This window comes from Zootermopsis nevadensis, unplaced genomic scaffold (genome assembly GCF_977971745.1).
Source record: "Zootermopsis nevadensis isolate Lab colony 2312 unplaced genomic scaffold, Znev_1.0 Znev_ptg000061l, whole genome shotgun sequence".
Lineage (NCBI taxonomy): Eukaryota > Metazoa > Arthropoda > Insecta > Blattodea > Termopsidae > Zootermopsis > Zootermopsis nevadensis.
In genome coordinates this window covers 2927607-2952925 of record NW_028259192.1, presented here as the reverse complement: position 1 = coordinate 2952925, position 25319 = coordinate 2927607, and the positions used below count along the sequence as shown (strand labels likewise).

The 25319-nt window shown below is 35.3% G+C and overlaps 2 protein-coding genes across 9 annotated transcripts; one reads left to right on the top strand and one right to left on the bottom strand.

Annotated features, from left to right (window-relative positions):
- Nucleotides 1-996: 996 nt before the first annotated feature.
- On the bottom strand, nt 997-15086 carry Zip102B (Zinc/iron regulated transporter-related protein 102B). 8 transcript variants are annotated; one of them, XR_002546867.2, is made up of 9 exons: nt 14497-15086; nt 14286-14397; nt 14029-14178; nt 13288-13359; nt 11668-11753; nt 9445-9579; nt 7890-8171; nt 5412-5487; nt 997-2024 (listed from the first exon to the last, which is right to left on the bottom strand). XR_002546867.2 is itself a non-coding variant. In XM_087341021.1 (8 exons), exons 1-7 carry the CDS (start codon nt 14590-14592, stop codon nt 7929-7931), a joined length of 894 nt encoding a protein of 297 aa, XP_087197147.1. In that variant the 5' UTR covers nt 14593-15086; the 3' UTR covers nt 997-5487; nt 7890-7928. The 8 variants fall into 8 exon arrangements, 3 of the variants coding, with proteins under 3 accessions (XP_087197147.1, XP_021941157.1, XP_087197146.1); XR_015532742.1 differs by lacking the exon at nt 5412-5487 and having other exon boundaries at nt 997-1669; nt 1965-2024; XR_015532741.1 differs by having other exon boundaries at nt 997-1669; nt 1965-2024; nt 5412-8171; nt 14497-15085.
- Nucleotides 15087-15627: 541 nt separating this feature from the next.
- e(r) (enhancer of rudimentary) lies at nt 15628-25227 on the top strand. The gene is made up of 6 exons (XM_022085466.2): nt 15628-15798; nt 15953-16040; nt 18754-18874; nt 20656-22798; nt 23979-24514; nt 24594-25227. Exons 1-4 carry the CDS (start codon nt 15796-15798, stop codon nt 20753-20755), a joined length of 312 nt encoding a protein of 103 aa, XP_021941158.1. The 5' UTR covers nt 15628-15795; the 3' UTR covers nt 20756-22798; nt 23979-24514; nt 24594-25227.
- Nucleotides 25228-25319: the final 92 nt, after the last annotated feature.

The following is a 25319-nucleotide window of genomic DNA, read 5'->3' as shown; positions in this document are numbered from 1 at the left end:
CACGCTTGACCATCGTGACCCCTTTTGGGGTTTTCTTGCGAAAGTACCTTGGGTGGGACTCGAACCCACGGTCGCAACGGCCAGGCGCACAAGGACCATGCCTCAGACATAGCCTTATTTGTAATTGTTGATTTAACATACATTTCATATATAATTTGTATCAATATTTATAATCTATCTTCATACAGTCTTCAATATTCACAGCTCCAATGAAAGGTTCCTTAATTACTGCTGTTTATCAGAAGCTAAATGAAAACTTTGATGTGGTCTTGATATTTTACATTATAAAAAACATTACCTTATAATGTTTCATATTTTTCAGATATCATACACTTTAGTGCCCTATATTAAGTGGAACTATTTTCCTTCTGACCCACAAGATTGTGTCCATGTTCTTACTGACTGTATAGAAAATAACAGTTGAGGTTGCCTCCAGTGGCATAACATTCACTAATTTTGAAAACTGTGGGATACACAATGGCGATCACATAAACCTACATTTTTAATAGATACAAGTAGAACATAATACCACAATGATTGCATACCAGCTGTACATATGGAAACAGCTGAAGTGCAATAACTTTTGGTTTAATGTAATGTCATAACCTGTATAATAGCAAGCACATTATTATTGAAACCCAGTCTTAATACCTCATCTAGACACGTTTTTTTCTTCATGGACCATGTATAGAATGTACCCCTCTGTACACTGGCCTCTCTCCTCAGCATCTTCCAGCCACTTGGTATAGGTCATGCCTGTTTCAACTTCATTCTTTTGTAATTTTCTCCATCTGACTGTTGGATCTCCCTATAATTGTTATGGATCAGGGTATGTTTTACATAATGAAACACCTTTATACATGTTGAACTGGACTCTGAACTGTGTTGAATTAGACTGTTTTTATTTAGAAAGTTATTCTCACTTTACTTACATTTTCTTTTTATGGAGAAATGAAGATATTTTTAAATAACAGTTAATTTGAAAAGTCAAGAAACTACACATCCATTAACCTCTTTATTTTAGTGTTATAAAATTATACATAATGCCACAAAAATAACAGCCAAAATTTAAAGTGTTCCCATGTATTTACATATAAAACAGTTGACAATTTATCGCATCATACCACACAACCACACATTTCAATAAATACATTACAATGGGCATTTTTACAGCTACATATTATCAACATCTTGAATGATAGGGTTTGTTTCCCATGAAATGAAACTGATAAACTAATTAATATATATGCAGTTACTACCCAATTCTAAAAAGTACATCTGATACCTGATATCTGCCCATAGTTATGTTTCAACTCATAAAATATAGCAACACATACATCCTTGCCCATTTATCACCTCGGGGTAGACTCCAGACTGGGAAACTTAAAAGAATTTTGTTTCCTAGGTTCTGATGCGTTTCAGTCAAAATGCATGAATCCTTACATGAAAAAGAAGCAACATAGTTGTACAAAGGCTGACATTTATGTCTTTTATTGTAAGGCTCCAAACATTCTGTTCAAATCATTAATTTACATTTCTGATATGGTTATATAGGTATAAGTTTGCTTACTTCTGTCGATCAGTCTTCTGCTTTATGCTGCATGGTCTTATAATTCCCCCAAAATTCTGGTCACAACTTACAAGACATAGTGGTCACATCTGAGAAGACCTGAAATATCACAAACATTCCCACTGCCATGAGAACCTCACATCTGACTGACTCCTTTCTCAGTGTTTATTTGTACAGATCCATTTCTGCTCACATGCAAGAACTGATGAAGGGAAAAAACCTACTCATCAGAATCAATGATAAAGCACCTATTCTAGCCAGTGAGAGGCTGTAGGTTCAGTTCTTGAATGGAGTAAAAACTATTAACTTCGAAGAGTTGATGTTAACAATATATAACTTAATAATTCATCATCTAAAGCAGGTTTGGGACATTGTGGTTTCATTCATCACCTACCATTGCTGCATTTTTCTCTTTTACTGTCTTCTACTGCAAGACTGGTTCCAATCTTTGAGTCTGAAATGTAATGATGAACACACATTAAAATACAGCCCTAGATTCAATACCAAGAGAACATGACCCAATCACTTCACCCTACTCTAGTGGATGACCAACCAAACATAATCCTTTATTTTGTGCATGTTGATGTATTTTTCATTTTAACGAGATGAAAGACCATCAACAAACCTGATATGTGAATGTATTATCTAAAAACTGCACGTTTCAACCCTTAGGTCATCAGGCGGACATAGAAAAGCCACAACATATATGGACTATATAATGGCTAATCACAGTGACCAAGTTACTCAAACAGTGGGATGGTGAGTTCAAATACCAATGTAGCTGTAGATATGTGTATGTGTCTTTCTGTGTTTTGTTGTCTTGTGTAGATAGATGCCTTGCAATGGGCCGATTCCCGGTCTGAGTCATAATCCTACCAAATAACAGAAAAGGTTCAAAAACCTGTCAGAAAAATTTTGAAGAATGGTCAAGGAAGGCAGTACACTATAATACCTAAACACACATATACAGAACATCCCAAAACAATGTATGAAATATCCTTGTTATCTCCCTGTGGTGACAGAGAATTAGAATAGTCCCACCATAGCCTGCTGTAAGAGGCAACTAAAATGGGTACCCAGTGCCTGGGGGTATATAAATATGGAGGCCTGGTCCTCCAGGTTGGGGGTTGAGTGCAGGGTTAACAACCCCACCTCATAAAAAAACTACTGTTCAGAAACCCGAGGAATTAAGCCAGACTGCTCAAAGGAAATGACCATAGAAATGAAATAAGACCTTGATTTGAATTTGGAACATAAAAGCCCTTGGTATAAAAAGATGGACAATAAAAGCACACGATAGGAATGAGCGGATGGCTATCAAGAGGGAGGCCAAGATTAAACTAAAAGGACCATGAAGCTACAAAAGAAGATTATCCTCGTTATCATTCTGTGTTTCCGAGGGGAACCTAGTATGGTCTACCCTTAACAGATGGCCCTGCAATATCTTTTCCCATCATTCAGACTAATGGATAGGACACAGAGGATCTCCTGAGTACCTCTCATGATCGCCAGATTTAACCCCACCTGACATTTTCTTGTGGAGTTACTTGAAAGACTCAGTGTATAGCACAAAGCCAGCAACACTTCAAGACTGCTGGCTGAATGGTCTTGTGCAGCTTTAGTGGCTGCTTGTCAGTCAGTTGTTCACTGTTGTCAACTGTGTCAAGAAGCTAATGGTCATTTTAAACACCCACACTAGAGTTGCTATTTACTAAGTGCCAATGCTAACATATGTAATGGTTTAGTTTATTAAAATGTCTTTATTTCATTTATGGAATGTGTGTAGACATGTTTTTAGGACACTGTATAACAAGCTAACTATGCGTGATGAAATTTTGACCTACTTCTTAGTACTTCAATATGTTAATTTTATGTGAAATATTAACAGACTCCACATATTTATATGTGCATTTTTATTTATCATAATAAAATAACACAACCTGTAAGACCTACCTGAAATAGATCAATTTCAGTATGGTCTAAAGTCATTTACACACATATACTAATTCAGTAGTGGCTTTTCTGTATGAATAATCCATCTGATGATGACCTAAAGGTCAAAACATGTGATGTTTTCATACAACAAACATAACCCATACATGAACAGACCTAATATAAAGTATACAACCACTACTAAGGAACACATCAAATTAAGTGTCTGTTACATGCATTTACCCTAGCCCCACATATGTAAAAACACACACAAGCCACAAAATGTGAATGTTGTACAGTATCCAGCTGTTATCTTATTTATAAGTGCATTTCCCAAACATGCTTAAATTATGATATTGTACATACCAATTGTCCATGTAACAGATTAATTTCTTTCTCACTACATTACTACAACCAATCAAATAAAAATGGTTTGACATTTATTACGCATACAATTCATAATTGCACAGTGTTTGTATCGAACAGGTACAGAATATCTTAAATCATATGTTTATGTCACACCCCGGATGGTGCGTTAGAGGACCACCCTGCACATTCAGTGTCAGACCCAGGAATGTGAGTCAGAAACATTTTTAATTTTATGCTTTTCTAAAACCGTACATAAGAAGTTTGTGATGTTAGGTACCCATTAATAAAATCTGGGTTGTTTTGAGTACTTTAATACACATTCAATCCTTATTTTCTGCCACATTTAAAGTAGTATTTCCTGAATGATAGGATTGTATACCACAATCTTCACACGAAACAGGTCCCATTTGTAACAAAAATTAATATTATATAAATGCTAATACATAATTTCATTTGTCACTCATTCTGACATAATTTTCACAGTTTGCAAGTGATGTCCGCCTTGTGAGGAAGCATGAGGGAAAGGACTAATTACTGGCTCCTGATATCAGTATGTTTTAACTGCACTGAAAGAAATACAAATCTGGTGAGATGAAATGGTATAAATATACCTTGAAAACAGAAAATTCTAGAACTTATCAGAATAATTTTTCATATGCATAACAATTTTCAGGAATTCAAAATATTTATAGTATTTAACTTTAATATTACAAAACTTAATTATTCTGTTAATATTTCATGTAAATATATGTACTGGCACCCTTAAAATATGTATGTATATTCTCAAAATGTGAAAGTAGTTAAACTGTGTTTTATAAAAGCAAAGTGTAATCCAATTCAGCAGATCCCAAGCTATGAAATAGGTGTTTTTATATATACAGATTCATTACAGCTTTGGTTCCATGGCACAAATGCAAATCAAGTAAGAATATGTACAGGTTCTGGATTTTGAACCAATCACAAGCTTAATGCCTTTGCTGCAAGTCACGGCACATGATTTGTGCACGGATACTGCCAACACTAAACCCTATTGTTTATAATGAATTAAATAGTTGCAAAATGAAGTGAAATTCTCAGAGAGTAAAATAAGAAGAGTTAAACAACCAATACTCATATTAACCTTCAGTGAAAGCAACCAGAATGTATTCTTGAAACACAGGCACATGTACAGCAATTGGGGTATGATCTAAGATGGTAAAATGGCTACATCTATGAATAGTCATGGTGTTTTGTATGACAATTTCCACAGAGCAACCTCAATGAAGACGACCTTTTATAACACCAATGAAAAAATTAAATGATGCTATTTTAACAAGTCCTGAAGAAACGGATTTGAATGACATATATATACATGACTGAGCTGGCTATTTTCTTATGATTAATCATCGTTAAATTGAAAAATTGTACCAAAATGTAGTTGATTTTAGTGAACTATGCACACATAAAGGAGTAGTAATCTCCATGTTCAGTTTCTTCAATATAAATTTTGAGGTGCAATTTACAAAATTAATTTTCACAAAAAATATATGAAAATGTTTACCTTTCACATTACTGGTATTAATAAAATACTCTTGAGATCAGCATCCAGTTTACTGGCCCTCCTCTATGCCTCCTTTCTGCCAATCAAAAAATTTGGCACAACATTTAGTGTACTTCTGTGCATAATTTTTGGTTTAAGAGGAAGTAGAGTAAACGTTTCAGCCCACAAAAGTGAGCTGAGTATTTAATAATTCTTAGGGTTTTTAAACAGTAACACAGTGGTGACAACACACTATACTGAGTGAATGTTCAATGCCTTTGAATTTTTTTATGTTATGCAGCCCTGCATAACAACCATAATATTCTTACCTAAAACATTAGTCTTGATTTCATACTACAGTAGGCTTCTTCCTTCATTGCTCTGTTTCTTTTTCCTTCATCCTATTTCTTACTCCATATCTTCATATCTGAATGTGACTGTACTCCATTACAATCATACCAACAACTAGTCTGCTAATGCACAGCATACATTGCAGCGGCTCTATATTTCTATATCAAGTACTTAAAAGAGGACTAGCACAAGAGACTTCAATAGGTTGGACTGTTTAACATAACAAATTTGAAGACACAGAACATTCATCCTGTATATTGCGTTAAATATTCTAGAAATACAGAACGTTAAAACAACACTGTTAATTATAGAAACAAATGGTCATATTCTGAAAAATGAGTAAATAATATTACTGCATAATTGTGTGGTGAATCAAATAACAATATTACTTTATATCCCTGAACATTCTAGTCAAAACCTGTTGTCTTAAAATTACATCATTTTAATAAGAAGCCATGTATTGATACACAAATAACAGTTTGAGCCTTCTCCACCACATATCAGCAGTGCTTGAAGTGGGATTGAATTAGGAAGGATGTCACCATCTCACTGCAGATTCACCGGCTAAAACCACTGCAGTATTTTTATAGTTGCCTAGGACTGTGTAAAACAATCTCTCCCCATCTTTTAATTCCTTCTACACTCTTAGAAATAATAGACTGTGGCCCAATGTCACAAATAAGTTCAAAAGAAAGTATTCTAAAACCTGTAAACAGTTTTTTTCATTCAGTACCATGACCAATGCAATGATGCGCTTTCCACAAGGAAAAGGTTAATAGAAATTCAGAACAGCTAAATTAATAGTGACGAATATGCTGGCCTAGTCTTATATAAGTAGTTCTGGGAAGAAGTTTTGACACCTTCTCTTCACACATTTCAATCCACATCATCTTCATAATCTTATAATAATTAAAGGCATAATATTAATTATTAATAATTATACAATGAATCATTTCTGAGCATACTTTTTACTAACACATTCCAATTATGTTAAACTTTGTCACAAATAACTTCAAAGTTCATACAAAAATTTGCGGGTCCATTTATTGCCATACAAAAAATCTCATGCCTACTCATTATTTATCACCACAGAGTTAAAAATTAAGTATCAGTTTCATGTAGCTAGAATTCTGTATTACACTCTACAAAAGATGCATATTATTTGATCCGCAGGTACCACCCAAAATTCAAAATCCTATATTAAATGTTGCCAGTCACTTTCACCTCATAGGTTCTACATGCCCACCATTTTGGTATTACTGTCAACAGGAAATAAATAGAAAATGAAGGATTTGATAAAAAAAAAAGATAGGGTAGTTTCCAATGGTAAGATGCTCAGATTAAACTTCATAAGATCTGTAAACTGGATCAAAAGTGATTTGATGAAGTGGACATATAATATATAAGATATTGTAAATGCGTCATATTGTGATTCATAATATTAAAAATACATTAAAAATTTACCGTCAATCACAATTATAATAATGTTAAAAGATTAAAACATCATTTAATGTTCCTCATCGTAGTATTCGATTACAGGAACCTACACGACTAGTTTCGGCTACAATTTAGCCATCAACGGGTGTTATGTAGTATAAACCTATCACTAATTACTGATTTTTATTTATTGAAGACTGTGAAACATAGAGAACAATAAAAATCAGTAATTAGTGATAGGTTTATACTACATAACACCCGTTGATGGCTAAATTGTAGCCGAAACTAGTTGTGTAGGTTCCTGTAATCGAATACTACGATGAGGAACATTAAATGATGTTTTAATCTTTTAACATTATTATAATTGTGATTGACTGTAAATTTTTAATGGACATATAATGATAAGTTAGATTACTCATAACCCAATCAGGCCCCATCTTTTATTCAAAAGTTTCACAAACCATCCAACCACTCTTAATTACCTCAATTTTTTCACTGTCAACACAAAATACAACTGCTAAGGTTGTATGATGATTAGCACCATGATAGCATATCTTGTAAATAGTGAAAGAGTTAAAAAAGCTTATAAACCATCCTACTGTTTTCCTTCTCCCACTTTAAGCACTGCCTATAAGAAACCCTTGCAATTTAAACACATGGAGTTCTGGATCATGGCATCTTGACTAATTTGTTGTACCAAAGTCTTCTCACCATAATTTGCACCTCTGTTCAAAATATGTCTGCAAACTGTTAGTGCTGATGCCCCAATGTCAGAAACAGTGGCAACAGTGCACCAATAATTAGGAATGTGAGCTCAATTATGCGTAGTCCTTTTCTCTCAGATGTTTCAAGGATGGAACTTCCATGTGAGTGACCATTCTTGGATGTTAGCTCTGGTAGCACATGTACCGTTGCTACATATAAGAAGGTACCTGCACTAAATAACATTGCAATTCCAGTTGCATTTACAGATGAAAGTGTTTCTTTGCCTTCCTGAAATCAAATGAACATGACACATAATATTGCTTGTTGCAGAATATTCAGTATCATCAACATACAAAAGCGTCCTTTCACAAACTACATCTTGAAGGAAATTACCTATGTAAATTGACTCCTGTCCGTCAATAATTGTCTTTATTTTCATTTCAAATCAAAGGAACGTACATAGAGTAGAACATCGACACACAGTGCCTCAAACTAATCTAGGAACAAATGACCTGTCATATGGATTGAGTCCCAAAGACCTATTTGAAAAATGAGAAGACAGGCAATAAATATGGAGCGAGGGAAACACAGTGACTCAGAGGAAAATAATGATGCTTCCTACAGTGTTACCAACACTGAACAAAGTCCTGTACTGAAGTTATGATGTGAATGGAATGACAGACTGGCAGTGGACATCTTCAGTTATTACACCTGACCAGCATTGAGAATTACATACGGAAAGCAAATGCTGTTATCTAATCCAAGCACACGACTATTTCAGTGAGAAGGCATGAAATGTGAGTACTTTACAGAAATATGTATGAGGCATTTCCAAGAACATTCAAGCCTAGTTATTCTTCTTATATGGCTCTCCGGTAATTATTTAGTCCATGGCGTCCTCAATTCTCCTCTTCCATTCAGTCCTCTGTTAGGTCCATCTGTCCAAGGCTTTGATTGACGTTCTGAAACATCTTCCTTTTTACGGTGCAAGGTTGTTAGCCTTGCGACCAACCCCCAACCTGGAGGACCAGGGTACCTGTCTTAGTCTGACCTCTCCCCCTCGACCAATCTGGCTAGGGAGGCCCTACCAGTAGCTATACTACTGCCAGCATAGCTCTTGGGATCACTGAGGTACTCAAGCCCCACCACCACAACAAGGTGCAGGTACCATTAAGTGGGGCCTAGTACCGACTTACTTTATCTTCAATGAACAGTCAATGTTTCAATAAGATTCTTTTCTCCAGTAATAATCCTTTTTGTCTTAATTAATTTATAATTCTATGAACAGCTTCTCAATGTGGAATTCTAATGGTCTAGAATTTATGTCAGTCGTTTCTCCTTACTGTTCTTACAAAAACAATTTTCACATGAATTTTAAACACTCCATGTTCAAATGTTTATCTCACATGTGGAGTTTTTGGCTCCAAAATAATGAGTGAGTGAAAGACTGCTTATTACACAGATCAAGCAAAGCATGAGTCAAAGCAACACGAAACTTCAAGTTGGTTAATCCATAATGCATAAGCTTAATTCATGCTTGAGTTGTCTAATCTCATCTTACCTGTCCTATGCCAAAAAAAGTAAGAAGTGCAAGGAGTGGAGCTGATAGTGAAAACACTAACAGGTGTCTCCTAATACGGTTTCGATCCAAGCCCTCATGAAGTAAGAATGTGACTAATCCAAAGGCTGCTGGAGCCTAAAACATAAAGACGCTAGATTAGTATGTTCTCTTCAGTGTTCAAGGAGTTTAATACAATACTGTACCTCTTCCAAAAGTTTGAAATCATACTAAGTCTTGTGTCCAAAATATGTGTTTCTTGTTATCCGTATTTCATGTGTATCATAAACTTCTCAGTCCAGTGTAGTTAAGGGATTTTAATTCTCCAAATTATTAAGCATAATGGTGAATTTCAAACAAGTATAACGTCTGAACAAAAAGTTACAGAAATAATTTCTGGAGGGAAATATGGAGTGCTAATCCAATTCATTGCCTGCAATGCTCTTACTGACTTGATTTCAGCATCCTGTTGCATGAAACTTTATAACAATATATTTCCATCAACAAAATTACATTCACTTGTTTAATGTATGTTTTGACTAGTCATCATCTGGCCTGTATTCATAAGATATACATTTACTACATAATACATGCTTAGACTGGACAATCCTAAAATGGATCCACTGTGTACTTCCCTTGCTATTATGTAACAATCTACACAAACTTACTTTTATCTATTAAAAATATATTAAAAATTTTTGCCGTCAATCACAAATATAATAATGTTAAAAGATTAAAACATCATTTAACGTTCCCCATCGAGTACTCGATTACAATAGGAACTTACACGACTAGTTTCGGCTATAATTTAGCCATCAACGGGTGTTATGTAATTTAAACTTATCACTTAATTACTGATTTTTATTGTTTTTTATGATTTATAGTCTTCATTTTCTGATGATGTTCTTGTCCATTTATATTGTTTCTTTGTTCGTTGTATTATCACAGGTCACTATTAGGTTTGTATTTCGTATTTTGTAGTGACGTCAATATTTTGTGTAGGACTGTGAAGTAAAGTTTCAATTTTATCAATGACAATTGAAAATAGAATATAGAAAACAAAATAATAGTAAAAATAAATCATGTGAACTTACCCAAGAAGTAATATCGTAATCGTATATAAGAGAACGGAGATGTACTGGACTGTATTGGAGCGTGGCTGGTTACCGACTGCGGTGCTAGTGGGTGAAAGGTGGTTTGTTTTAACATTCTTTTAGCATTATTATATTTGTGATTGACGGCAAAAAATTTTAATATATTTTTAATACTTATGAATCACAATATGACACATTTACAATATCTTACTTTTATCTATTACTACTTATGTTTAATACTACTAGAACTGTTACATCTCATCCCAAACATATTAACACACATAATATGCAGGATGTACATGAATGAATACATTAACCCTTCAAAACCCAGTGGTAATTGTATGTACTGCCTACATTAATAATCATTAACTGCATTCTAACCTGTTTATGAGTTCCATATAATTCTCAGAGTATGCAGCAATTATTTCTTTAAACAGTGTTAACCAATTAATCTTTGTAATGGACTTTTTTTTCTTCTCTTTGCGGTACAGACTGAATTCTTAAATATTATTTAGACAAGCTTCTAAGAGTTAATAATGCAAACAGTTTCCAAAGATTACATTTTCCAACCTCTGCAGTGTTTTACGTGACTGTAATACTCATAATTCTAATAAAAGTGTAAACTATTTAAATGAGATTCCCAGATGTAGTTTAGAGAGTATAAACAGTACCAAAGTGGGAAAGAAGACAAAATATCGACATTAGTTGCTTTTAACATCTGTGCTTTTAATTTTTATCAATATTTTACTTCTGATTATTATTAACCTTAGGTACAGGTACACTGTTCTAATACTGTTAATTATAAATAATAATACATACAAGGATGTTTATATTAAAGAAATACATGATAGTAAGGAAAATACACAACAAATCCATTTTAGGACTGTGCCAGTCTATGTATGATATCAGTCATGTAGTGAATGTCAGGTGAACCACAGACAGGCCCAATCACTAAAACTGGTGGTATATGACATTGGACCAGATACATCCAAGTTAAAAGCCTAGATGGTAATAATACACAACAAACCAAATACAAATTAGTCACCATACGAGATATATGACAGCAGATGATGTAACATGCATACACAGTGATTGTATATACAGATTCATGTGTAGCTGTTCTATGTAGTACCTTGTGGAGCATGATGGCAATGAACACAATCATCTCAACTCCAGCTTGATCTGTAGTTGCTGCCGCTCCGAGCGCAACTCCATCAGCTGTACACAGGAGAAGAGATGATCTCAATCTGTGTTTTTTTTATCACTATGTTTTCAAACTGTTACCTTTTCTTTTTTATACTTCCAAACTCATTTTGATAATTAATGCATCAGACCTGACTACAGAGTTTTGTGAATGATAGAGCAGGAACTAATCTTTCTGAAAATTGACTTCAGTTACATTTCAAAATAAATTGGGGGGGGGGGGCAACTTTTTTTAAGTTAATGCCACTGATCCAATGTCAGTTATTTGAAACAAGTATCTGAATAAATGTGAATAACCAAAGATCATGTTACAAAATGCATACATATGCTGAAAATAAAAAGCATTTCACGCATTGGCATCATTCAGCAAGTCTGGCAGCCATTTTCTCAAAATTTGCTCAAGAAATTAAAGAAATTTATAACACATAGTTCTTAAAACGTATTTAGATATTAAATTATAATTATGGGCTTGAATGTCACCATAAAAACCAAATAAGAAAGATCATAACATTATATTTGTGCAGGGTGCAATAGTTCCATGCATATGGGCAGGTAGATACACGTATGACACATTTAATTTGCTATGAAAAAAGTATAGAAACTTATTTCATATTCCTTTCTTTCATCTCGTAAGAACAGGGGTAGACATTATTTTTACATTCTTACACTTGATACAAACAGCCATTCTCAATAAAAACAAAGCACCCAACAGCATTATGCAGCATATACCAGGATTACTTATTTAAATCCAGAGAAGTAGTAATGTTACATTAACCCTTTGTGGTCCCTTTTAAATACCACTAGGCACTCTGCTGGTCTATTTAAATACCACTAAGTTGTATAAATTCAACTACTGTTATGAACATGCAATTTTCTTTTATAACTTGCATAAAACTAAAGAAATTTTGCTAAATATGGTGAAAATATGTTCTGAAAGGATGACAGTTCCTTTTGTTTGAATACTGACCGTGTGAAATATTTTTCACTCACTGTACCACTGTCGCTACTGAGATGTGTAATAAGTGGTGCCTTTCTGCTTGCTGTCGTTCGATAGAGAATAAAGCAAGTCCAACTCGATAGATATGACTTTGGCGACGTCTAAACATCTCTTATTGCATGCAGATATATGATGTATAAGCATTGGCTTTCATAATCTAAGAGCTATGCTTCCTTTCGCGCTGATTGTGTTCGAAAGATCAAGACCAAGTTCAACACCATAAAAGTGAAACAACATAAAGTGTAAATGATAAAGTCACTACACGAACAGAATGCTTGATAAGACAAATGAATATACACAAATACACATTTAAACAAACCTTGAAAATGGTTGTCTTTCAGATACTCACCACTGTGAGACCCTCTATCTTAAATAAACAAGCCTTGTCAATATCATTCATAAGAAAAAAATTGTTTTGAGTTATAGATGTGAAGCAAAGAAAATATCTTATTCATTTGTACAACTTCCCAGTTTTGGAAATATTTTATAGTTAATAGGCTTTCACAATAGCATACTTAGTGCAATATAGACAAAACGTATTTTTATCCCCACCTGCAGCATGGACCACAAGGCCAACTGTAGCTGTTATGTTCCTTTCTGCCGACTTTGGGCTGCCTTCGGCATCTGAAATTACAATATCACAATAAATTTAAGGCCTACTTCTATTCATGGATATACTAAAACTGAAACTGACAACAAACTTCCATAGAACATAAATGCAAATCTGGGATCTCTATATGCCTTCATGTAAACATGACAGTTCAGTAAATGAATATCATGCTATATTGTTGTTTCAATACCTAATCTAACAGTTTTCACTGTTTGTTAATTTTGTTCCACAGGCAACTATGAGGCATATTAAGACATAAACACAAAATTTTCCAAATCATGACAATGACAAGTTTCATAATTTTCACTTTTTACAGAATATTATTAGGGTGATTAAATGAAGCATGAATTAGATATAAGTTCCGTAACAATGAATTACAAGAGGATTATCAATAAGGAATTACAAGCAAGAAGCATTCATGACCCCCACTTTTTTTTGATACCTTCATGGAAACAGAATTTGTCTGGAAGAATTCGGTAAAATCACATACAACCAGTATGTTAATTCGTCACCAGTACAAGATTTGAACCTATAACCTCTCATATCAGTAGTACGAGTATTAAATGTTACAATGCAACTGGTATGAAGAATATGAAATTAGTGGTCCCAGAGTCAGCAGATGCTCTCAAAATCAAACTCATTGATTTCTCAATATACTCATGTATTTACTTGTCTTAACTTACCTCTACTTCTGGAAACAGAGCACTGGTCAACCAATAACATAAATACAAATCCAAGAACCAAGGATATTCCTATAAGTGAGTGAACGTCTGTGGAAGACGTATCCTCATGATGTTCAATTATGACACCATCTTTCTTTGTGGAAGGAATTGCTGCAACAGGTAGTAAATATTACATCTCACATGCCACACACTTTATGACCTCAAAACAATGTTTAATTTATCTCAACATATCAGCGTTATTATAAACACATTCTTACTCTGAACAGTGACTGCGGTATTCAATGATCGAACCCCTTCCGGAATGATAACAGCTAAAGCAGTTCCCACTAGTAAACCAGCTCCAAGAACAGAAATTAACTGCAGCTTTTCCTAGAGAACATTAAAATCCATTAGATGCCGAAGTAACACGTACCAAGAAAATGTCTCGACCATACACAAAAAACTAAAGGCATTGTCCTATTATTTTACCTCTGACATGGGCATAACCAACGGTATAGCCCCAGCCAAATAACTTCCCACTAACATCACCAATACTAAAAGAATCAAAACAAGCGTCCCTTCCATGATATAAGAAAAATACAGCTAACACTTTCAACGACAACGAAACTGTCGTCTACTATTCCTACGTCAACATTGCCATGGTATAAACTCGGAATATGGTACGAGCACAGGTGTTTCGTTTACGAATCCACATACGAGCCAGCCACATTCATGAAATTGAAATTCCTTTGCTTTTAGCTGAAATATACCGTTGTCGTTACAGAGTGGGCCATGTCGCGTTCGTTCAAACTAATCCTGTGTGACGGGTGCCGTAATTAGTAGAGAATGGCCAGACCCGTCGTTTGACCTCAGATACACAGTGAAGTGCCGGTTGTAACTTATGGCCGGCAAATTATGTGACAACACTTCTCAGAGAAACACAGAATGCAACAGAGACACACTTGAAGCGATCTCAAAGAATCTCGAGAACCACATTACCGCGCACTGAGGATGTACTTGTAAAAGAAAATTTCCCGATCGTGAAACTAAAATATTAACTACTGCGAGCTATTTACAACGCCATAAAAAGAATTTGCGATTAGGAATCTGTAGGTAGGCTGTGGAAGTGAAGCAAGCAATACCTAACATACACTGGGCAAACGCAAAGTATGACCTGATGCACAATATATGGCTTGAAAAAAAAAGCCTGTTGAAATCTTTTCGCGTCCAAAAAGGGGGGCATTCATATTTGTGGTCTTTGTTGATGCATAGTTCTTTTCATAGAATACAGTATTAAATATGTTTTATTTAAATTTAAGTTATTCTCAATATGTGTGCCAAGAAATTTAATTGTTTCTGCTTTTTCAGTTACTTTGTCCTCATATCTTATACCTAAATTAACACAATTGTTGTTGGTTGCAAAACATTTCATAAAATTTGTTTTGTCAAAATTTAATGCAAGTTAATTAGCGTGAATCTATGTGTTCAAGCTAACAAAGACATTATTAATGCAAATTTTGAAACAGCCATTTTCTGGATATGAATAATAATGTCGTCCGCAAAAAGGATCACAGAAATTATTTCTTTGACTAGTAACGTGGATATCTATGAATTAATTATCTGTGATAGATTTCGCGTCGGTCCGGATACGGATGTGCTATTTACTAATTTTGGGGGATTTGCGCTGGAAGTTCTGTTTGCTAAAAAGACATTTTTGAGCGATTAATGTGTAACCTGTGAGGTTACTGTGGTTCAGTCGTTTGAATTTCAAAGTTACAGTGTTTAAAAATGGTAATGGACGAAGTTGTATTTGCATAACATTGCGGTTACTGTATTTTGTTCCTTGGCCGCCAAGCTTTCAACTTTCAAGTTGCTTGCTATCTAGCTCGTGTAATATGTTTTGTCCTGTAAAAATGTAATGTGCCCTATTATCATTTTGTTTCAGTCACACACTATACTTCTTATTCAGCCGGGATCGAAACCAGAGACAAGAACATTTTCAGACTACGAGTCTGTAAATGAATGTATGGAAGGTGAGTAATCGTGGAGGGCTAAGCTTAATATCTGTTTGTGTATGTTGTAAGTAAAATGTAAGTAAACATTTTGAGATTATAAAATTGGAAGTAACCATCCCCGAATGTAGATTAATAAAGACGTATCAACTACTTAGGTATTTGTATCTGAAGTCAGTCATTGGCAGAAGTTATAAATAAACAATCTTATATTTTTTTTGTAATGAATGATAAAACATTTAAGGTTAGATAAGTCGGTTTACTTTTATACATTAAAAGACTAACAGAACTACTTGAAAACCTGAATAAACATTTATTAATAAGCCTACATTAGGTAACACTAGCTTCTTTTTTTTTGTAGTTTTTTTCTGACATGTCACAGCAGTTACTGGAAAGTAAGAGGTGTGTTATATGAAAATCCCTCTTTGCATATAAGTAGGACAAAAGCCTGTTAAAATTTAGCAGATATAATTTATTTTGTATCTTAATTTCTCTCCTGTTATCATTTATTACTTTCATACCTTTATTGCTTTCTTGCATATTTGTTTCCCATTCCTTCTGTGTATCAGTAAGTATTTAAAGATATGACACAGGTAAACTTAATTATTAAATAATATTATATCTGTAATATAAATCCAGAACTGTTTATGTGTAGAACATGTCACTCAAAACATGCTATTACAGATATGTAAGATATTATGAGAGGTTACAAGATGATTTTGTGCATTGTTAATGTACATTATATTTTGTTTATAGTATGTAAAATGGCCCATAATTGTACTCTATGGTACATATGAAAATGGGCAAATTTAGAATAACTGTGCTATACTTGTCAAGTACAGTGTTTTTAATTGCCATTAAATAAGCTGCACAGTGATGTCTGGTATTATTAGGAATTTTTCAAAGTTAAATGATATCTTAAGTGGAAATTATTTATCATTTTATCTGTTTTACGTAATGCCCAAACTCCATGTTCTTATGTGTCCGGTGAACTATAACGGTATAAAATTTGCAAAACACCACAAGACAAGAAGATTTCCGTCTTCTGGGTTGTTGCACTGTGTAGTCTGGTCGATGTTAACCAACGTTTCAGAGGTCATACTGCCTCCGTCATCAGGGCGATGACGGAGGCAGTATGACCTCTGAAACGTTGGTTAACATCGACCAGACTACACAGCTCAACAACCCAGAAGATGGAAATCTTCATACTCACCGCTGTGAAAACCTCAAATCCTACATACCACAAGACAACTTACAAAACTGCAAACAGTGCTGTTGGAAATTTTGTTTAATAGTCCTATTAAGTATCAAATAGTGTATTACATCAGATAGTTGAAAAGAAGGCACAAAACAAATTGCATTATGTGGCTAGGTCCCAGCCGCAACTCAAAATCAGCACATGTACAAGACAAACTAACATATAATGTATTTTCTCATAAACTAAAAGATGGACTGAGATATGTTTTTGAAAACATGACATAAGAACCTTTAGCTACATTTCATAAGCAGCATATACAGGATGCATAGAATGTAAATTTATAGCAAAGTATATTTTTACCTGTGTGGTGAAGAAGAATGTGAAATACAGAGGAAAATTTTTTATTTAATGAAATGAAATGGCATTTAAATTATAAAGATATTGTTATATTAATATATAAGTGCAAAATGCAGTAATGAAACTATATCACTGATTCTGTTACAAATGAAAATATTACAGCAGGTTGAAGTGAGAGGTCCCACAAAACGTTTAGTTTGCCTGGCATCCTATGTTCATGTTGTAAAGTAAAGTAAAGTTTGTCCCACTATACGCCATGTAGGCGTTTGGGGTGAGTGAAGGTGTAGCTCCTCTCTTCCTTGACGCACTAGATGGGGGTGAGTGGTCAGCATCACGTCCCGGCCGGCTTTACCCCCGGGAAAGGACCCCGGTACCCATTTTAGAGGAGGCTGGGTGGGCCCCAGAGCCGGTCTGGACGCAGAGGCTAGAGGAAAAATTCTCTGTCCCCGTCGGGGATCGAACCCCGGTCGTCCAGCCTGTAGCTAGTCACTATACTGACAGCTATCCCGGCTCATATGTTCATGTTGTAACATTGTATAATTTTTCCATGATGAAGCTTTTTTGTGAGTGGGGTTATACTGGCGGAGAACTTATAGCAGTAAATAATCATATTAATTCATTCATACATGTCTCACTCACTTGTTCTGGCATTGCACATATTTCATAGTCATTTGTCATGCTCTCACACCAGTTCTTGTAGGTGATTAATGACTCTGGGACAGTTTTTCTTTTTAAATGAAACAGGCACATAAAATAACTTGAACTTTGTGCAGATATTGTAGGAATAAAGTGAGTATTGAACAAAAATGTACCTGCAGTTCATCACCCTGCTAGTATATAAATGTATCCAAATTATGATAAGTCAGTGACCTTGAACTTCGCACCATAAGTTCCATCAGTTATTTTGTTGGACAGCCAGTGCTTATCTGATTTGTCGGTACTTGTTGCGTGTCAGTAGTACTTGTAGAAATAAAGTTATATTAATGGAAATCTTTATATTTACCAGTGACCTCTGACTCATTAATGGTAAAAGGAACAACTCACCTGTTTTGTATAAAGAGTTCATTAATGTTGAACTAGGACATGGAAAGAATCACCAGAATGAAAAAATGAAGTAGCTACAGCCTATTAGTGATTTTGTATGAAATTACTCTGCTTTTATGATATTTTTCTTTACAGGTGTGTGCAAGATTTACGAAGAACATTTGAAACGACAGAACCCAAACACACCATCGATCACCTATGATATCAGCCAGCTGTTTGACTTTGTTGACCAGCTTGCAGACCTTTCCTGTCTTGTGTATGTTCATTTTTACTTCAATTAGTACATAAAGTTGTCGGGGACTTAGAACCTATTTAGTCATGTGTTTGTGTTAACAGTGAGCTTGAATGATGTGAAGACAGTTTTTGTAAATTTTATTTCCATGGGTAGCTCTCGTATGATACTATTTCACTTGACCAAGCAGGTTGGCACAGTAGTAATTAATCTGTCACATTTGGGAGGTATGTTCCTTGAATTTCAGAGATATCTTAGTAGGTTTTCCTGTCATTCCAGGCAACTGCCTTGGCAGTAATTTGACCATGAATATGTCTCTTAATTTATAATTTTCCCGCATCTTATTTGATGATATATTACTGAAATATTTAATATAATTTTGCAGAATAAATTAGCAATTTCAGTTTATTCCTATGTTGTGACCACAGACAATCTGAAACAGCATCCATATAAAAAAATGATAGAGCAGTCCCGCTATATGCCATGTAGGTCACTTGGGGGTAGAGGAGGTATAGCTCCTACCATTCTTGATGTCGGCATTAGATGGGTTTGAGTGGTCAGCATCACACCCCAGCTGGGTGGGCTCCAGAGCTGGTCTGGACACAGAGGCCAGAGGAAAAATCCTCTGTCCCCGTCGGGGATCAAACCCCAGTCGTTCAGCACGTAGCCAGTCACTATACTGACTGAGCTATCGCCGCTCACCACATATAAGCACAGTACTTCTGTGAAAGCCTGAAATCTTGTATAAAACACTGAACAGTACATTAAAATGCACCAATTTAAATCTGAAGTATGACATCACTCTCGGAATAAGCCATATCAATGTACAAGTCCAGTAGTACAGTGTGTATCATGAAATCTCAAAAAGGAAGTCAATGTAATTCTGTTGAGAGTATTGTGGAAACCATTTTTTGCGCTGTTAAATAGAGTCGTAAGGTATACTCCAATGGAAAAACATTGCAAATTACCTAACCTGCTATTTACACTGCACACATCAGTTTCCTTGTATTTTGTTATGAAGAGCCGTCGTCGTCAGAACATTTCAGAAGTTCCCTGTGTGTGATCAACACACACTTCAGATTAAGGAACAAGCAATGGGTCACAACATTCTGCCATTTGTCCCCTATTTATTGTAATCGCCACCAAGGTTGACCACTCTTCTCCTATTTAAGGTACATGATCCTTCATATTGCTGTAGTTCTGTTGGTGGCAACTGCAGTTTCAAGCAAGTGTTCTTAAATTGTCTTTGTCACTGAAGCAAACAAAAAGTAGTTTCTTAGTAATGTGTTATTGTTGTCCTAGGAAAAAACAAATTCTTTAAAACCCTGTAATTCAGTTGTTTGTGTCTGTTGTCAGACTATTGCTGCCTATTCTACAGCACTCAATTCCTCTGTTTGTTCAGTCACGTCCTTTCCCCTGAGATATTCGCCCTGATGATGACAACCACAATGTTTACTGCAACATTTGATTCAGGTTATCGCTGAAAGTCAAAAATTATAGCAATCCCAGCTGCGTAAACCTAAGGACTGGAATCAGTCTTGGGTTATTTGCAATCCTAGTGCTTCATTAGATTCCATCTGAAGCCATTTTGTTTCTTAAAATTATTTTTTCTATAAGGACATTTTAATAATAATGTCCATCTGTCTGACACAGTTTCTGAAAAGCTGTTTTTCTGAGAATATTGAAGTGGCTGGCAATGTAGGACATATAGAATACAGTTCTGATAGATCTGATACTATTTGTCAGTTATTTTTTAATATATTCTTATGCATAGTAGTTTCTGTGGTTTTATGTTTGTTACGCAGGTACCAGAAGAGCACTAATTCTTATGCCCCATACAACAAGGACTGGATCAAGGAGAAAATATATGTACTGTTGCGACGCCAGGCAGCACGTTCACAGTGAGTGGTGAATACAGTTTCGTATGTGCCGTGGTCTGTGGCCCCATTTGTTCCAACATTTCAAGATTTGTATTTATTTTTTTGGTTGCTTTGCTGCATTGATGGCCAAATATCAGTGCATCAAAACAACTCGGCATTTTGCATCCAATATATGTACATTTCACTGTCTGACCTGCAACTGACAATTGTGTAGTGTTGAGAAGAGGACTATGACTTTGGCAGTGGTATCATTATTTGTTTAAGTACCTTATCAGGCTCAAATTGGAACAGTCTGGCACATGGCCATCTTGTTCATAATATCTTTATTTTCTGGAATTACTCTGGTTTGAAGGGACTATGTAATGACTATTACATTTGCCCATAATGTTTCAATTTGAACACTGATATTTGAGATATTAAATGATTGAAAATTAATGTAAAAGTGTTTGCATAGAAAGGTACAACTTTAATTGTATTGAAATAAAGTATTCTATTGTTTTAGTAGATTTAATTCATATACTTATCGGTTCCACATGAATAACTACAAACTTGAATTTTATTTTGTTTATACTTCTGCATATAACATTTTTGTGTGATAGTAGTGAAAGGGTTTACTGAACTGAGATATATTATGGAGTTTTATTTGCAGTATAAATGCAAGATATGTATTTATATTGAAGGTTGCATTTCATAATTTTGTCATACATCATCTGTAGTCAGTTATTAATTACATGTTCCATATTGTTTGGTATATCATGCTATTAAATAATTTCATGTTTTTGTATTTGGTTTTCAGTTATTATGCTTATGAAGTTTCACATCTTAGAATTATTTATTGTTGTAGGGTTAAAAGGGTATCAGTGTAAACTGTAATTCAGTTTTGAAATTAGTGTCTAGAACCAAAATTTGAATCTTTTTTTTTTTGAGATTACATCAAAGTTCTGAACAACTTGGTGATTGAAGTCATGCTTTATTAATTTAATATGATCATATTGTAACACATTTGTTAAAAATATGATGCAAAACAGAAATGCCGGTGCCTGTAAAGTAAATAAAGTGAGAAATTTCAGGAAATTTGTCACTTAATTACAGGTTTATGAATTGTATGATTTAATATGAATTAATTTGTTTGCCATTGATGATGACCTCTTCAAGTCGAAACGTGTTTCGCACTAAGTGTCTTTTCACAGTGTATACAGTTTTTGTTTGTATGCACTGCCTGAATTTGCATGTAGTACACTGCAATAATCACCTCACTGCTGTCATTTACTGGTTCACATCTGCCTCAAAGCTACTGCAAACTGCCTTATGTAGATCCAGTAACCGTTTCTCAGACTTTTTCCATGGTACTAGAATATACCAGGAGTTTCAGGTCCTGGTAACAGAATTTAGAATCTCATAAGCTTCCCCTAGCAGCATGCTGATGTCACTGAAATCTCTGCGTGGAGGACTCCTGCTGTACGTAGCTTCTTAGGTGGCACAACCCAGAACTTCCATGGCTGATGCTTGTGACTATTCATTTCCTGTACAGATTTTGTAATGGGAATGATGTGGCTACTGTAGTGAAATATTACCAGCACTTCCCAAATAACCAAATTATTCAGTCAGAATGAGTTTGCAGTGTATACAGAATTTTGAGAGATTGATTTCATGCCCCACAGAATGTGAGCAGCTCAAGTGTGACAAGGAAGGTGATACACTGTTGTTCAGCATAGGACACATAAAAAGTTTATGAATTTTTGTGAAGGCTGGTATGCCAGAATCATAAGCATACAAGACTTTGCATGATGATGTTTATACCTTTCCACATCCAAAAAGTGCAACAACTTGTACCAGGGGATCATACCAAATGTGTACAGGTTTGAATATGGTTTCAAGGACAGCCACAGCATATGAATTGTGTGGCATTCAGTGACGAGGCTTAGTTTTAGCATAATGGTATCACAAATACAAGAATTGCACTGGTCAGATGACAGTTCAGTCCACATGATTTTTGATAGATATATGGTGCAGAATAGTGTCTTTGTGGTTTACATTTCATTGAAGGATACCTGTTTCACATAAATAGGTATAGGTCAGATACTAGAGAAAAAATGGGAGTTCGGTGGGACCGTACATCAGTTATTTATAGATTTCAAAAAAGCCTATGACTCTGTGAAGAGAGAAGTGCTATATAATATTCTTATTGAATTTGGTATACCAAAGAAGCTAGTGGGTCTAATAAAAATGTGCTTAAATGAAACCTGTAGCAAAATTCGAGTAGGTAAATATGTATCTGAGACATTCCTCATCAAGAACGGTCTAAAACAAGGAGATGCTTTGTCTCCCTTGCTCTTTAACTTTGCGCTAGAATACGCCATCAGGAAGGTCCAAGGTAGGCAGGAGGGTTTGCAATTGAATGGGACACATCAGCTATTGGCATATGCTGATGATGTTAATTTATTGGGGGACGATATAAATACAATAAAGAGGAACGCAGAAGTTTTACTAGAGGCTGGTAGACAAGTGGGGCTGGAAGTAAATTCAGAAAAAACTAAGTACATGTTAGTATCTCGTCATCAGAAGACAGGCGGGCAAAATTATCTTAGGGTGGCTAATAAATCCTTTGAAAGGGTTACAAAGTTCAAATATTTGGGAACAACAATAACAAATCAAAATGATACTTGTGAGGAAGTTAGGAGGAGACTAAATTCCGGAAATGCTTGCTACTTCTCAGTCCAAAATATTTTGTCTTCCCGTCTGATTTCTAAGAACCTGAAAATTAAAGTATACAAAACAGTAATCTTGCCTGTTGTTTTGTATGGGTGCGAAACATGGTCTCTCACTCAGAGGGAGGAACACAGATTGCAGGTGTTTGAGAATCGGGTGTTGAGGAGGATATTTGGGCCTAAGAGGGAAGACGATGGGGCGTGGAGAAAACTGCACAATGACGAGCTTAAAAATCTGTACTGCTCCCCCAGTATTGTGAGGGTGATTAAGTCGAGAAGAGTGAGATGGGCGGGACATGTAGCGCGCATGGATGGGACAAGAGGTGTGCACCGGGTACTGGTTGGGAAACCTGAAGGGAAGAGACCGCTGGGGAGACCTAGACGTAGATGGGAGGATAATCTCAGGCGGGATCTATGGGAGATAGGAGTTGAAGGAAACTGGATTTTGTTGGCCCAGGACAGGGTCCGGTGGAGGGCTTTGGTTAATTCGGTGATGAACCTTCGGGTTCGGTAAGCCATCTAGTTAGTTAGTTAGTTTAGGTATACAAAATATTTGATTCATAACGTGGCAAAAAGTGTCACTAGACTTGATTTTGTTTCCATCACCACCATAAAATGACTTATGCAGAAACGTAAAATAGTGTTTTTTATAGCAAAATAAAAAAATGTATTGGTAACTCACACTGCACATTTCTGCTGTTGTCACAGCATACCAATTGAGGAATGACCCTATCATAAGGCAAGTAAGTGGCAAAGGAGCACATATGTATGGCTCCAGATGAGAAAGTGATTTTCTCGTGTTTGATACATCTATTTTTGGATTCTGATATATTTTGATAATGGACTATCAAAATCGGCAAGTTTTCGGGATTCACGTCACGTATCTTGTCTGTCAGCCTTCCGCTACTGTAATTTATGCCTGAGGCAGTGACTCAGCATTTTTGTCAGTAGTGAATAAAATTGCCCGTTAAAAGTTAAAAACCACCTGCTGTTTGACAAGGTGACCTTGGTGGCATTCAACATGAGAAGACCCTCAAACAAGCGTCACCCGGCACCGTATCATTCAACATGGAAAGGTAAGAAGTGCTGGACCTTTTTTAAAGTGCAGTAATGAGTTATGTCGTGTTTTAATTTGCGTTTTCTGTTTAATTCCAGTGTGAAATTTATTTTGGCGTTCGCTCTCGTGATTATTGAGGTTTTGTTGTCTACTGGATACGAAAACCGGAGATTTTCACGTCAGATACCCGCAAACGAGGGTAGAGGTCGCAGTATTTCCCCTGCAGTAGACCAACTCTCACCTGGATTTTATCGTCGGAGTTATAAATCAAGTTGTCGATGTGAGAAAATTTCGAACTGTCCAGTACTTCAAATATCTATTCCTCGATGCCCCTCTGAGCAATTTCTTTGTTGCTTTCCAAAAACATTGCAATAATAAGTCGTGACCTATGGCGGTGCAGTGTTTCTGTTTAGCATTCTTCATTATCGACATTTACATAAATGTGTAGGATGTGTAATGTGTATATTATTGGTTAGGACTGGAGTGTGTGATATATTGATTAACAATGTGATTGTTTATTTTGTTTTGTTTCTGCATTAATTAAAATGGGTTAGATGTTTAGAGTTTGTATAACAAAATATTTCGAATCTTTAACATTTTAGTGATATGTTTAAGCAACGCACATATACGAAACAAATTTTGTCTGCAGAAATAATTACGGAAGAGTTTTATGTGCGTGTATCGTGCCAGTGTATCGATGTTGATGAAATAAAACTTGCCTCCATAATTTAATTCTGCGGTGTCTTTCTTTTTATAATCTCTGCCACTAGTGGTTGCACATGTTGATTTCATTCGTGATCTTTGCTGTTTTGACGTAAAAACGT